Source organism: Jaculus jaculus, chromosome 19 (genome assembly GCF_020740685.1).
Source record: "Jaculus jaculus isolate mJacJac1 chromosome 19, mJacJac1.mat.Y.cur, whole genome shotgun sequence".
Lineage (NCBI taxonomy): Eukaryota > Metazoa > Chordata > Mammalia > Rodentia > Dipodidae > Jaculus > Jaculus jaculus.
In genome coordinates this window covers 1,621,611-1,636,112 of record NC_059120.1, presented here as the reverse complement: position 1 = coordinate 1,636,112, position 14,502 = coordinate 1,621,611, and the positions used below count along the sequence as shown (strand labels likewise).

General features: G+C 39.7%; 1 protein-coding gene across 17 annotated transcripts in view; it reads right to left on the bottom strand.

Moving 5' to 3' along the window:
* Lrrc7 (leucine rich repeat containing 7) overlaps positions 1 to 14,502 on the bottom strand; it is a 468,470-nt gene that overhangs the window by 172,279 nt on the left and 281,689 nt on the right. For 16 of the 17 annotated variants that reach the window (XM_045138031.1, XM_045138025.1, XM_045138023.1 and 13 more), the window contains one exon: positions 1,872 to 1,935. In XM_045138031.1, coding sequence (XP_044993966.1) covers positions 1,872 to 1,935 — 64 coding nt within the window. Of the gene's footprint in view, positions 1 to 1,871; positions 1,936 to 14,502 lie in introns of those variants that run through there. The other variant, XM_045138034.1, reaches the window with a different exon arrangement.

The following is a 14,502-nucleotide window of genomic DNA, read 5'->3' as shown; positions in this document are numbered from 1 at the left end:
CTATGGGGCCACTATTGAGGCTATGACTGGTGAAATGAGAAACAGAGGCCAGACTGCTCAGCCTGGTGCCTAACAGAGGATGACTGGACACTGCACGAGCACTCAGTGATGCTGAGTGTGGCAGTGCATGCCAGATGAAGATGCACAGTCCATGTTCCTAGAGCTTTTTCTGCTATCAAAATCTGGCTGTGGGTTCAGAGGGGAGATGTAGCATACCAGGTGGAGTCTGCTGCAGCCCACCAGCCTGTACATGCAAGCTAGACCCTCCAAACTTCCCAGGTCTGGAGTCCCTTTCATCCAGGTCACACACACAAGCCACTTCCTTTGTGCAGGTTCAAGTGTCCCCTTAGGAAAGTAGGGGAGGGGAGAGGACACTTCAGAGTAGGAATTTTTTATGCAAAGACAGGTTAAATTTTTAATCACAGAAGAGTAAAAGTTGGGTTTTGCTAGCAATGAACAGCTCATGGAATAGGAAAATGACCACATTAGCTATGGTCAAAGGAAAACAGTTAATATTTTTTTGTGGATTCAAAGTATAGCATCGATTAAAGCCCTACCACTCTGTCACAATGGCATTGATGATGAAAATTTTTGCTAGCCCTTGTACATGAAGTATTAAATTTAATCCTTACGTAAGCCTTATAAGGTAAGCATCATTACAATTTACATTTTTATAATCCAGGAAAATGAGGCTTAGAGAGGTTAAATGACTCGCCCCACACCTGTCAACCACAGAAGGGACAGAAAGGCTGAACAAATCAAATGCTTTCACCTAAAAAATAGGCAAAATACGTTGTTTCTGGAGATTAAAAGCATCCAGTGGGAGACTTCTACACAAAAAATCTGGGACTTCGTGTATGGGATGGTTTGCTTTTTAATTTTTATTTGAGATTTTGGTGTTGAGGCACATCTTATAGAAAACCAAAGCCAAAAAGTAGCAGTAGATTCCTGGAAATCTAGGCAGTGTGTTAGCAATGACTTCGTTCAAGAGACACTTACAGTACACCTGGAAAAGCAGCATTATGGAGACACACTTCTCTCGTGCAATGCCACCAAGCAGCTACCACACAAATCTTTATGGAGAGGCTTGGAGTCATTCAAGTCCATTCAATCCCTGTTCAGCCACATCATACTTATGTGTCAGTGGCCATGTAAAGTTAGAATGGCAACAAGCCAAATCAGGATTAAATGAGATGAGGCAGGCACTACATTTAGCATAATGCCTGATGTGGCTGTTCAAAATTCTTAACATGCATTTTTTTAAATCTGATTTTTTTTTGAGTCTGTGTATGAAATATGTGTGGTATGTGTGTGTTTGTGTGTATGTGTGTGTGGTATGTCTATGTATAATGTATGCATGTGTATGTAATCCTCATATGCACCCATACAGGGACCAGAGAACATTGGGCGTTCTCCCAAACTTTTCCTCTGCATTACTTCTCTGAGATGGAGTCTCTCACTGAATCTTTTGATGAGATGGCTGACCAGTAGCCCTGGAGATTCTCTTATCTCCACCTCCCCACCCCACCACTGCTACTGTCCTGGAGTTACAGGTGTGTATGGCAATGCCTGGCTTCCTGTGTGTGTGCTAGGGACTTAACTCAGGCCCTCTCAGGCTCTCATGCTTGTGTGGCAAGTGATCTTATGCACTGAGCCATCTCTTTAGCATCCAATTTTTTTTAGTGATATGTAACATCCAGTTCTCTGTGGTTCACCATACATTCAAGCAATCACCACAACTCCCAGATTTATTTTTTATATTTAGTCACCACACATGTACATCAATGCTTTAATATCTAGAGTTTCAAAGACATAGCAAAACTTTAATTTGCTATAGTTTATTTTCTAAGTTAGGAAATGCATTTGCTTACCAGCTCACTGAATTCATTATTGCCTAGGTCAAGTCTCTCCAACTGGGCCAGTTTGTGCATTGACCTACAACAGATGGAGAAAAATACTTTTATGAGGCAGTGCATGACACATAACTCTGAAAGAAAATCTACTCATGCTTGTTAGATTTGCCTGCTTAATAAGCGCACTAAAAAGCAGGGCTGTTCTTTAGCAAAATACAAATTAAAATGCATGGAAAAGCATGTGTAAAGCCACCTGGATATGGCAATAACTGAACTCAGACCACAGGCCTGAGTCCCAAGTGCCAGGGAGGGGCTGGGGTTGAAGGACAGCTGCTTCTTATAACCTGGGGACTTGTTACACATTTGGACCAGTAGAAGGTGTATGGTGGACTCCCATTACCTGCATTTTAAAGAAACTACACAGTCTTAGGTACCAGTGTCAAAACTCAATTCTAGGAAAGTGTTCTAAAACACTCCAAGGTGGAATTATTTTATCATAAGTCTTGCCATTTTCTACTCCTTGCATGAGCATCTGTTATAGGCAAGTTATATCCATTGACTCCTACACATGTTAATCGTGGCTGCAACAGTTTGAATAGTTGTGAGGCCGTGGCCAAGAATTTGCTTCAAAGATATCCTAGCATATTGCAGAAGTAGTCTGCATATCTCAAACCATGTCTAAGTGAATAGACAACACAATAAAAGAGAGTGCTTTTCTATGAGTATATCTTTGCACCAAGTGCTACCAAAACAAAGGCTCAAATTTTACAAATTTAAGTTTCTTCATCTAACAATGCATATAGGAATTATGAAACTTATCTGAACATGAAGTGAAAACTTAGTGCAATCCAGACACTAGCAGACAGGCAGGATTTTCACAAGACCACAGACATGGTGGGATTACTATTGGGGTAGAAGATGTACAAAGCTGCCACACATCACCATCCCAAATAACGTTACATTCAATGAGGGAAGCATAGGACTATGGACATGGCTGAAGTCAGAGAACATGCTCTGATGATGGAGTGACAAAAATATGTTCTGGTTTGAAGAGCTGGAAGGGTGAAGAACATGATGAGGTAAACCAGGGCTATGGGTAGATCGAGGTTTGGTTTTAGAAATGGTAAGTTAGAAATTTCTACTATAGAGTCACTTAGAGATGTCAAATAAGTTTGGAGTTCAGAGATGCTCAGGATAAAAACATAATTTCATGTTGGAAGCATGAGGTGTTGAAAACAGTCTTTGGAACATGAGGTCAGCAAGGAAATTGGTAGGTGAGCAGAGAATAATTGAAGTAGACACAGAGTGAGTATGCATGGATGACTCAGAGATATGAGGAGTCACACATGAAAAGAGAACGTTAGGTCCTTCCAGCAACATAAGGAAAACACTGAAAGGTGTGAAAAGTGATACGTGTGACAATGGACACTACGAGATCAGAACAGCACGGAGGAAAGTGCCAACTGCTGCACGGCTCTCTAGATGTGACAATGGCCACCGCTAGATCAGAACAGCACGGAGGAAAGTGCCGACTGCTGCACAGCTCTCTAGATGTGACAATGGTCACCGCTAGATCAGAACAGCATGGAGGAAAGTGCCGACTGCTGCATGGCTCTCTAGATGTGACAATGGCCACCGCTAGATCAGAACAGCATGGAGGAAAGTGCCGACTGCTGCATGGCTCTCTAGATGTGACAATGACCACCGCTAGATCAGAACAGCATGGAGGAAAGTGCCAACTGCTGCACGGCTCTCTAGGTGTGACAATGACCACCACTAGATCAGAACAGCACGGAGGAAAGTGCCAACTGCTGCACGGCTCTCTAGGTGTGACAATGACCACCACTAGATCAGAACAGCACGGAGGAAAGTGCCAACTGCTGCACGGCTCTCTCGGTGTGACAATGACCACCACTAGATCAGAACAGCACGGAGGAAAGTGCCGACTGCTGCACGGCTCTCTATGTGTGACAATGACCACCGCTAGATCAGAACAGCATGGAGGAAAGTGCCGACTGCTGCACAGCTCTCTAGATGTGACAATGACCACCACTAGATCAGAACAGCATGGAGGAAAGTGCCAACTGCTGCATGGCTCTCTAGGTGTGACAATGACCACCGCTAGATCAAAACAGCACGGAGGAAAGTGCCAACTGCTGCACGGCTCTCTAGATGTGACAATGGTCACCGCTAGATCAGAACAGCACGGAGGAAAGTGCCGACTGCTGCACGGCTCTCTAGGTGTGACAATGACCACTGCTAGATCAGAACAGCATGGAGGAAAGTGCCGACTGCTGCACGGCTCTCTAGATGTGACAATGACCACTGCTAGATTTGAACAGCACGGAGGAAAGTGCCAACTGCTGCATGGCTCTCTAGATGTGAAGCCTTTGTTATTCCTTAATCTGTACAGGATACTTTTGTCCATATCCTCCCAGTCTTATTTATTAAGTAGCATCAATATTTTGGCTTTCTATTATCTGCCAAACTGACAGGATAGAAAGACCTGTGCCAATGATTAAGTAGCTCATAATGTTGAGAGAAAAACTTCCACCTGGTGGGTTGTTGCTGAGCATGGTCATTAAAGACAAGGACTAAATTAATTTTATTAAAGGAATCAGTGAAGAGTATCTTATCCCTAGTGTCCTTAGATTTGTAATTTATAGGACTTCATTGTAGGCTAAACTTTTCCAGTCTTTTAAATCATCTCTGTATGGCCAAGATGGGCTAATTATCCTTATTATTTAGATCTAACTAAATTTGCCAAAAAATTATGTCTAATTTAGCAATATTTTTAAAATAAATATAGCTTTATTGGAACACTGATGTGTCCATTTGTTAAGGTGTTTCCCTTGGTTGTTTTTATAATACAACCATGGAACTGAGCAGCTTAGGCAGCACCATGTGGACTACAGAGCTTGCATCATTCCCTGTGTCTGTGGGCCAGGAAGCACACAGGGTCTTATATGGCTCTCTTAATGAGGCATGACCAAGGTGATGTATTTGTGTATGAAGGTTTCTTATGTTTCTATTAGCAGATTCTAATTCAACTCCATTTGTGGGGAGAAGAGAAAGCTTCTTTACTACCAGGAAGTTTTTTTCTTTTCTGACTCTCATCTTCATCAACTGGTTTTGAAACTTTTCATTCATTACTTCATCCTAGAAACTGTATTTTAAATTTATAGTAGCTTCTTATCGTTTCTTCTAATATCTTTCATAACTTGTTTGCTAGAGCAGAGGGGAGCTTTTCTTGGGTTTTATAAACTAGTTTCTGCAGTTCAAATTATCTGATTATGATTCTAGGTTCCAACATTTTAAAATTACCATCAACAATTTAATTTTATAAATGTACTCTTTCATTTCTGAAGTTATCTTTCCAATTTGATTTTGTACATTTTATATTTTTAATGTTATTACATTATTTTGTTTCTTAGAAGATGTCACTGAATATCATTTCTAGGCTTTACACCTTTAAAATTGACTGTTCTGCTATGCCATCAATTAATACTATATACTATAAAGTGCTCACATATATTTCTGGGAATATACAAGAGAATCAAGAACATATGTATACATTCGCATTCCACATATGTCTACATTTATTATGTACAGGACTAAAGGAAATTTAATTGTGAATCTGTAAAAAGACTTCTCTAATCCTGTATAGTAGGTACATCAACCTCATTCTTATCTTTATAAAAACCGTGTTAATTTGTTAAGTTGAACTAAACTTGGAATTTAAGTGTAAGTTATGGAAATTCACTGAAAGCCCTTTGGGAATAATGAAAATGTTTCCACTGTTGACTATCTAAAATAATAAAATATTCATGAATTAATTTAGGATTTTTCATTAGTTCTTAATAACTACTTAAAATAAACTCCAAAGTAAATAAGTAAAATAACTATCTTCACTTACCCATAAGATTTGGGATTTTAGACAATCTATAATATATATAATTTGATATATATTTTTTGTACATAACATGTTTGTTGGTTATAGTTACCCCTCCCATTGTTGCCCTTCAGTCTTTAAAAAAATTTTTTTGTTTATTTGTGTTTATTTGAGAGTGACAGGCATAGAGATAAAGAGGCAGACAGAGAGAGAGAGAGAGAGAGAGAGAGAGAGAGAGAGAGAGGGAGAGAATGGGTGTGCCAGGGCCTCTAGCCACTGCAAACGAACTCCAGATGTGTGTTCCCCCTTGTGCATCTGGCTAACTTGGGTCCTGGGGAATTGAGCCTTGAACCGGGGTCCTTTGGCTTCACAGGCAAGCGCTTAACCACTAAGGCATCTCTCCAGCCTGCCCTTCAGTGTTTTAACCCCCTCTTCTATTTCTTTTTTCATGTGCTATTTGCTAAACTGTAATCATTTTGTCAAATTGTCCATAAATTTCCCTTTTGGATATGCACATGCATCAGGTAAGGTTGGGAATAAAAAAAAAAAATTAAAAGAAGACTCCTGGTGTTTTATATTGGCAGTACTCTGGACAACTTCATTCATTTACTTCAATGGCTTGTGCTTCTTTCTGGCAGCACCATGTTGGCAGTGGAGTTACAAAGGGTTCTGGGATACAGACTTCTCTCTAGACATCACTGTCATTTTGCACTCTCTAGTTCTTTACAGAGGGGCTATGCCTGAATCATGGGATATTTATCAAATCCCACACAGCCTTTCCTCTACAGGGCTCATTTTCTAAATAGAATGACCTCTTAGTGAACAATTACTTCATAAGGTGATAAGTACAAGAATAGCATATGCATAGCTTGCTGTAGGAACTCAGAAGGAGGAACAACTAACAATAAATAATTAGGAATAATTGAAGAAAGAGGTAATATTTTCATTGAGCTTTGAGAAGTTTATTGTATGAATCACATATATTTATACATTTGGAAAGAAGTATTAACAATATACTGAAAAGTACACCCAATGTTGAGATATAACCTGTTCTCTGAGTCCATTGCTTAGATAATAATGCATGTAATACAGATGTACAACCTCAAAGGATGTGAAATATTGTGGTCCAGAGTGAAAAAATTATTAACATATTCCAGAAACTAGTGGTAGGAAGCCCAGTGTTCTGCTATCTAATCTGGAAAAGGGCACATCCATGAGGCACTTCTCAATGTTGCTAGACCTTACAACTTGGATGGGGAGACTGCTAAAGAAGACTATTGTGTGAATCCTAAGATGTTTAATAGCTCTATCAACCTGGTATCAGTAGATGTTTATTACTTCTAAGACTTCCACCAACCAGAAATCAGTAGATGTTTAGTAGCTCTTAAGGCCTCCATCAATCAGGTATCAGTAGATACTTAGCAGTTCTTAAGAAAGACCTGTGGAGGGGTGCTTTCAACTGGCTTCATGCATTGGTTAAAGTAAGTATGATTAATTATTATATGGATGTCAAACTGCTCTGAGCTTGTTTCAAATGACTAGCCAGAAGATGAGATTGCCACTGCAGTTCAGAATATAAAAACACTTGGTAACAAGTTTGGGGAACCTTCTGCAGTCATTCTGACAATCTGAGCTCCACCTGTCTGAACCAGTTATTTCACTGTTTATTAGGAATCATTTGCACATTAGCCAAATTATCCTAGGGAGCAAGTTCTAGTGATGTGGATTGTATTAGATCATAATCTGTCCTCTAATGGTAATATTATACATGTAAAGATTTTGGAACTATTACTATGTGCTATTAGCATTACTTTTATTATTGCTGTTTTTCTTAACTGTGATGGTCTTGCTATAAATATTTTTCTAGCCATGTGTTTTCTTAGGCAGTCCCTCTCCATGACTGTAAGCCATCCTTCCTGCATTCATTTGATGGATTGTTTTATGTTCTCTTAATGCAACTGAAAATGTGTTTTTCCTTTTATGTACTTGCTTGTGAATTGTTTCACTCTGTCTGCTAGAGTTAATCTCTAAAAGAGCCAGAGTGTTCTAACTTGGTTCATGTCATGAACATCTTCTCATTGGTCTATTAGCAGAAGGCACTCATACAGGAATGAGTGATTTTTTTTTTTAATTAGAGAGAAATTTGAATTCCAGAATATTTACAAAGACAAACTACTCCATTCCTATAAAGCATCTATAATTAATTCAAAGTTGCCAAGGAAGCAGCTAAAATTAATCCGCAGTTGCCAAGGAGATGTCCTGATAGGTCTGCTTTGATGAACAATGTGATGAGCACATCAGCTCCCATACTGTGGATAGGCACGTTGGGAAAGGGCAGGTGCAGCTGGAGTTCTCTAGGCCCAGGATGTCTACAGTTTGTGTTGATTTTTTTTGACACTTCCAGTCTCAATTTAAAATATTTGTTTATTCACCTACTTGTTGTGGATATGACATGTATTTATGTATGTGAACGTGGGCATGTATACTATGAGGCACATGTGCAGGTCATAGAACCAATTCGGATTTTGGTCCTCATTTTCCATTTCATTTGGGGCAGGGTCTCTCATTGTTTCTACTTCTGTGTTTTCCAAGCTAGCTGGTCTGAAACTTGTAGGGAATTTCTCATGTTTCTGCCTCCCTTCTTGCCATAGGTACACTGGGGTTACAAAACCATGTCACAGCTTTTAGGTTTTTTTATTGTAGATTTGAACTCAGGTACTCAGAATTGCATGGCAAGCATTTCCTCTACAAAGCCATCTCCATAGCACTCTAATCATAGCTTTATCATTTATTTATTTTTGATATATGTTTTTCTATTGACAACTTCTATACTTACAAGCAATAAACCATGATATTTCCTTCCCCTCCCCCAAATCCCCTCATAATTCCACTCTCCATTGTATCTCCTCCCTCTCTCCATTAGTCTGTCTTTTAATTTGATGTAATCATCTTTTTCTCCTATTTTGAGAGTCTTGTGTAGGTATTGTCTAGGCACTGCAAGGTCATGAATATCAAGGCCAATTTCTGTCTGGACAGGTGCATTATTTTAATTCAAATAAAAAGAGAAACATTGGGTGCATCATGGAAAGACTATCATACCCTCCAGGCCATAAGCTTACTGCAGAGATTAGAACATGCCACCTAGGCCTTTATTTAGATAGCCAATGTTAAATGTTAATGAAAAACATGCACTCTAACAGCTCACTATTGTCTACTGCAAGGATCACCAAAATTCCTGTGAGGAGCCAGACAGAATATTGAAAGCTTCAGGACCCATGTGGTCTCTGTCTTTAACACTCCTTTTACCACTGCAGTGCAAAACCCTCCACAGCTGACATAGTAACAAATAGACATACTGTTTTCAATACAGCTCAATTTATGAAGACAGGTGTGTCATTCCTGCTCCCTCTTTGAGTCAACGGAACAGGTTTAAGCTACCAGGAGAGACCCTAGTAATACTGAAGATTTAAACATCTTCAACAAAGATGACAGATAAATTATGATCTAAGAATTAGAAAATTTCCTCTAGATAATTATATTGACGTAGTTTTTGAAATCCTCATTCTTGAGGTACGTTACTGGCATCCAGGGGCATTGGCTGCCAATGCTGTCATTTGGTTATGGCTATTAAAATAAAGTACTGCTACCATGCTACCATTTTGCAAAAATTCCAGCTAGGGCATCAGTTGAAGAGAATGTTGTCTTGGTTGTCTGTCATTTTGATGAAAGAATACAACCTATGATTTTCTTTCTATCTTATTCATAAGTTTTCTCTGTTCCCATGTACAATTTCCTCTGAGCCATATAACGTTGGCAGACATGCAACTTTCTCATAAATATCTAGAGCAGTCTCCTTGGTTGCTAACTTGCAGAATTCTGCAAAATTTGGCATGGGTTAATGTATTCCAGCTTTAACTTGTCTTTTAAATGTGCTCAGACACTTTTCCAATTAGTGGCTCTTTGTAGCACAAGGGGACAGGAAAACTCAGCATTGCTCTGACACTTCTTTGTTGAAACTTAGAGAAGGAATTTTCCTACTTTGCTGAAGCTATGTACCAAGCCAAACAGATATTTGCACTTTATAAGTTATATTTGCCAATCTTACAGGATTATGTTCTACCTGCATTAATTTGCCCTTTTAAGTAACCCCACATTGTACATTTTTTTCCTTTATCATAAGTAATTGTGATTTGAATGTAAAATACTCCTTCTAGGCCCATGTGTTCAAACGTGTGATCTCTAGCTAATGACACTGGGAAGTTGTGGAGCCTTTATGAGGTGGCACCTCATGGGAGGAAGTGGGTCATTAAGGGTAGGCCTTGACGTTTTATAGCCTGCTCACTCTCAGCTTCCTTCCTGCAGATGGAGTAACCAGCTCATTCCTGCCTTCATGCCCTCTCTACCATGATGGCTATGGCCCCTTGAACTATGAGCCAAAATAAACTTTTCCTTTCTTAGGTTGATTTTTTGTCAAGGACTGGGTCACAGCAATGAGAAAAGGAGCTAATACAGAAAATTGATACTGAGAAGTTAGGCCATTGCTGTGAACCCAGTCATGTGGTCATGAACTGCTGGAACTGGTTTACAGGGAGAATGCACAAGAGTTTGGACCTTTGGGCTAGAAAAATGCTAGAATGCTATAATCAGAGCTTAGGTGGGAGTTTGAAGACTGTAATACTAGGAGAAATGCAGACAGCTTTGCTCATGAGCTTTTGTAAACAAGAAGCACTATCAGAACTGGGCTAGAGGCAACTCATGCTTAATTATGGCAAAGAATCTGGTTGTATTCTGTCCACATACTGAGAACCGAATTGAGTATGAATTCAAAAAGAACAAATTGCTTTATCAAAGGAAGTTTATCAAGACAACATAGAATTCAGGCTGTGGCATAGGTATTGTTTACTGCTGTGATGAGAGAGGAAGAGAGAGAAAGAGAGAGAGAGAGAGAGAGAGAGAGAGAGAGAGAGAGAGAGAGGGAGAGGGAGAGGGAGAGGGAAAGAGGGAAAGGGAAAGAGGGAGAGAGAAACAGGGAGAAAAAAAAGGGAGGATACAGAAAGATGTGAAAAATGTGAAGTTTAGCAAGGAAAGGTTTTTGGGAAAGTTCAAGGACAGGACAAGGAAAGTGCAGATGACAAAGCATATATACTTGTTCGAGATTAGTGCCATTAAAGAGAAGCTCATTTTCTCCACTGGAACAAAATAAAAGGTTCCTTAAAGGGAATACTCCATTCACTAAAGAATATAACTTGTAAAAATACAACTTCATTTAAAAGGTGAGTGCCTAAACTGAGCTTAAGGGGTTACCTGCTGGAAAGCAACTGTCTAGGGCATTTCCCTTTGGGCAGCCCAAAGAAGCTGATGCAGCTATGATACAAGGCTAGGTGGTCCCACTGTATCCCAAACCTGCAGCAGGTCTTTGCAGAATCATCCACATGGTACTTATTTTATAGGCATCACAGGCATGAGATTGAGGAGGTCATGGAGTTTTGTTGGACTGATATGGAAAGCTGAGGCCAAGCAATATGTGGTGATGTGGTCACTGGAGACAGGTTTTGAGGTTGTAGAGCTCTGGCTCACTTCCTGTTCACTCTTGGCTGCCAGATGGCAGAGTCCCTGCATAGAGGATATTACACAAAGCTGCAAAAGTAAAGCCGAGTTGTAATGGAGACCCAGGATGCTGAAGATGTTGCAACTGTGAGACATCCGCTGAGAAAAGCTACATGTGTGGAATGGAGCCAGCCCAGGAGAGGCTATGTGTTTTGCAGTCATCAGAGCTGAAGGAGTGGGGCTACTCAAGCCTATCGGAGCCCAGATGAAGCTGCAGGATGTGGCACTTGCCTTGCTGGGTTTCAGTCTTACCTTCATCCTTGCTCCACTTCCATTTTTCTCATTTGGAATGGGGATGTTTACTCTGTGCCTCTATATCAGAGCTGCATAACTTGTTTTTTTTTTTTTCATATTTTAAAGGTTCACACTTAAAAGATCAACTCAAATTTCAGAAAAGACTTTGGAATTTTGGGAAATTTTGGAACTAGTAAAGAATGCGGGCCTTTTGAAGTTGAACTGAATGTGTTTTCATTATGAGATGGTCATGAACCTATGAGGACCAGGGGTGGTATGCTATGGGTTGAATATGAAATGTTTCCCATGGGGTCATGTGTGTGCACACTTGGTCCTTAGGCGGAGTCTTTCTGGAGGAAGCAGGTCACTGGGTGTGAGATATAAAATTTATAGCCAGTTACATTTCCCTCTCACCCACAGCTTCCTGACTTCAGATGCAATGTGACCAGCTATCTCCTTCCCTGTTATTAGGCCTTCTAAACCATGATAGACTGTATCCCTTTAAACTGGAAGCAAGAATAAGCTGTTTCTGCCTTAAGTTGTTTCCTGTCAGTTATTTGATCATAGAAATGTGAAAAGCAAGTAACATAGTAATAGTCTAGAAAGCCTGGAAAATAATCATTCTTAAACACACACACACACACACACACACACACACACACACACACACACACCTCTCCCTATTGGAGCACTTTATTATGAAGACATATAATATATTCTTATAAACCAAGATACAATACAACTTTAGTTTCTGGTGGCAAAAAATTCATTTTCCATGATCAAATGTTTTATGTAAAAATCCATTTACCATACTATGTCTTGGACCAAAGTCAATTATTATTTTTATGTTCAGTTCTCATGTCACATTGACATCCCTTAGGACTACAAATGTCCAACTGTCTTCTGGTGTCTTCCAAAAGTCTAATATGAGAATGTGGATTATTTTGTCAATGAATACTGGGTAGATCTAATTTTTGAAACATTCTCTTAATGTTTTTTTAATTAAAATAATTATTCTTGCAGGATGTAACTTATTACAACAAACATTTAAATATATGATTTTCCTCAAGTTTTCACATATTTTGAGTGTGTTCTCCAAAAAAAAAAAAAACTATTCAATACTTAACATTTAACAGTGCTGTTGACCTTACGATGCCATGTTGAAAAAGTTTCCTTTTCTATATTGACTCATCTCTAGTTTAATGAAAGATTATGTAAAAGAAACAAATTCACAAGTAATCAGTCAGGATGATTGACCTTATCTAGTAAGGCATACCTGAAAAAAATGTAAAGATTATATCATACACTTGTGCCTTAGGAAGAGCTAGCTTCTACAGGATAAATTCTGGATTTCTCATCTTAATGAAAGTTCTCAGGAGATTGAGGAGAATCCTGAATTTTTATTGAGTATCTATAATTTTGTCAGTTTATAACCAGAAAGGATTATTTCTCATTCTGTGCATGAATTTTTCCCAATGACTAATCAAAAGGCCTGACGATACAGCTAGAGGGCAGTCATATTCATAAAGCTGCCAGTGAGGGTGAAGGCACCTAGCAAGGAAGAAAATTGCTAGTTCTCTCTTGCAGGGCTGTGCTGCAGGAACTGCATCTCCTAAGGTGTACTTCACATCCATCAAAAGGGTATGGATGACATCATTGGCCACAAACATGCCCATGTTCACTAGAACAGACTGTGGTTTACATAATCTGCTGATGACAAGACTGGGATGCTATGGAATTTCTGTCTGAACCATACGAGAGTAGAGCAATTTCTTTTCCCAGACACTCTTTAAGATATGCATGTACATGTGTACACACACTAAGACATACATGTGCATGTGTACATGCACTCATACATCAAGTCAGCCACTCTAAGTAGTTGCTTGTATAGCTTGTTTCCAGGCTATACTTCATAAAAAGGCTTGTTGCTTATTATACTGGGACTCCCTGGCATTAATATACATGCAATTTATATTGATTTGACACAAGATTGTGGATGCCATACCCAGTGAATATCCCACATCCATGTAAGATATCCTAGAAACTGAAAGACTTGGAAGCCAGTGCCAAAGCAGTCATGGTGGTTTCCCTCATCCTTCTTTGCCTTAGAGAGGCACATATGACCAATGGGAGAGGACTCTGCTCCTGGGGACTGGGAGAAAGATTTTCTATTATTTTTCTCTTTTCCCCTTTCTTTTGCTTTTCGTAGTTGGATGAGAATGTGGCCTGTAGAGTTACAATAGGCACTGGAGCTATTAGGTAACAGGCACAAGATGAAAGTCAGTGTGATGGGGATAGTGATAGGTTGGTTTTTCTGTTTTTTTTTGCGTGTGTATGTGTGTGGTGTGTTTCGTGTGTGCATGTGTGCATGTCTGGTCCCTGGTGTGAGAGCAGCATGTGCTTGTGGAGGTCAGACAGTGATGCTGTGCTTTGCTCCATTGGTGTGCACTTTCAGGGACTTTCACTGGGACCCAGAGCTCACAGATTGTGGTTGTCAGTCAGTTAGTTTGCCCCAAGGAGTCTTTGTGTCTGCCTGTCAGATGCAGGGTGATAGGCAGACCATCGCACTGCCCGGTATTTGCATGGATGCAGAGATTCGAGCTCTCAATCTCATGCTTTTCTAGTGAGCTATCACCCCAGTCAAGCCCAGGCTTCTGGCCTTTCTCAGTAAGTCACTGAGCCAACTGTGGAAAGGCTTACCAGAAACTTAGTTGTGCATAACAATATACCTATTATTTAAAAACCCACTTTTGTTCAGAATTTTTTTTTTTTTTTTTTGCCAAAAGCATGTTTCCTAATACCCTTATCTTTTGGGAAAGTGGGTACCACTAACAGTCACACTGCTGATTGAGGAAAGAGCCAAAGTGAGAAGTTAATAAATTTAAGTCCTAGGAGGATGCATCACACTTTTTTAAA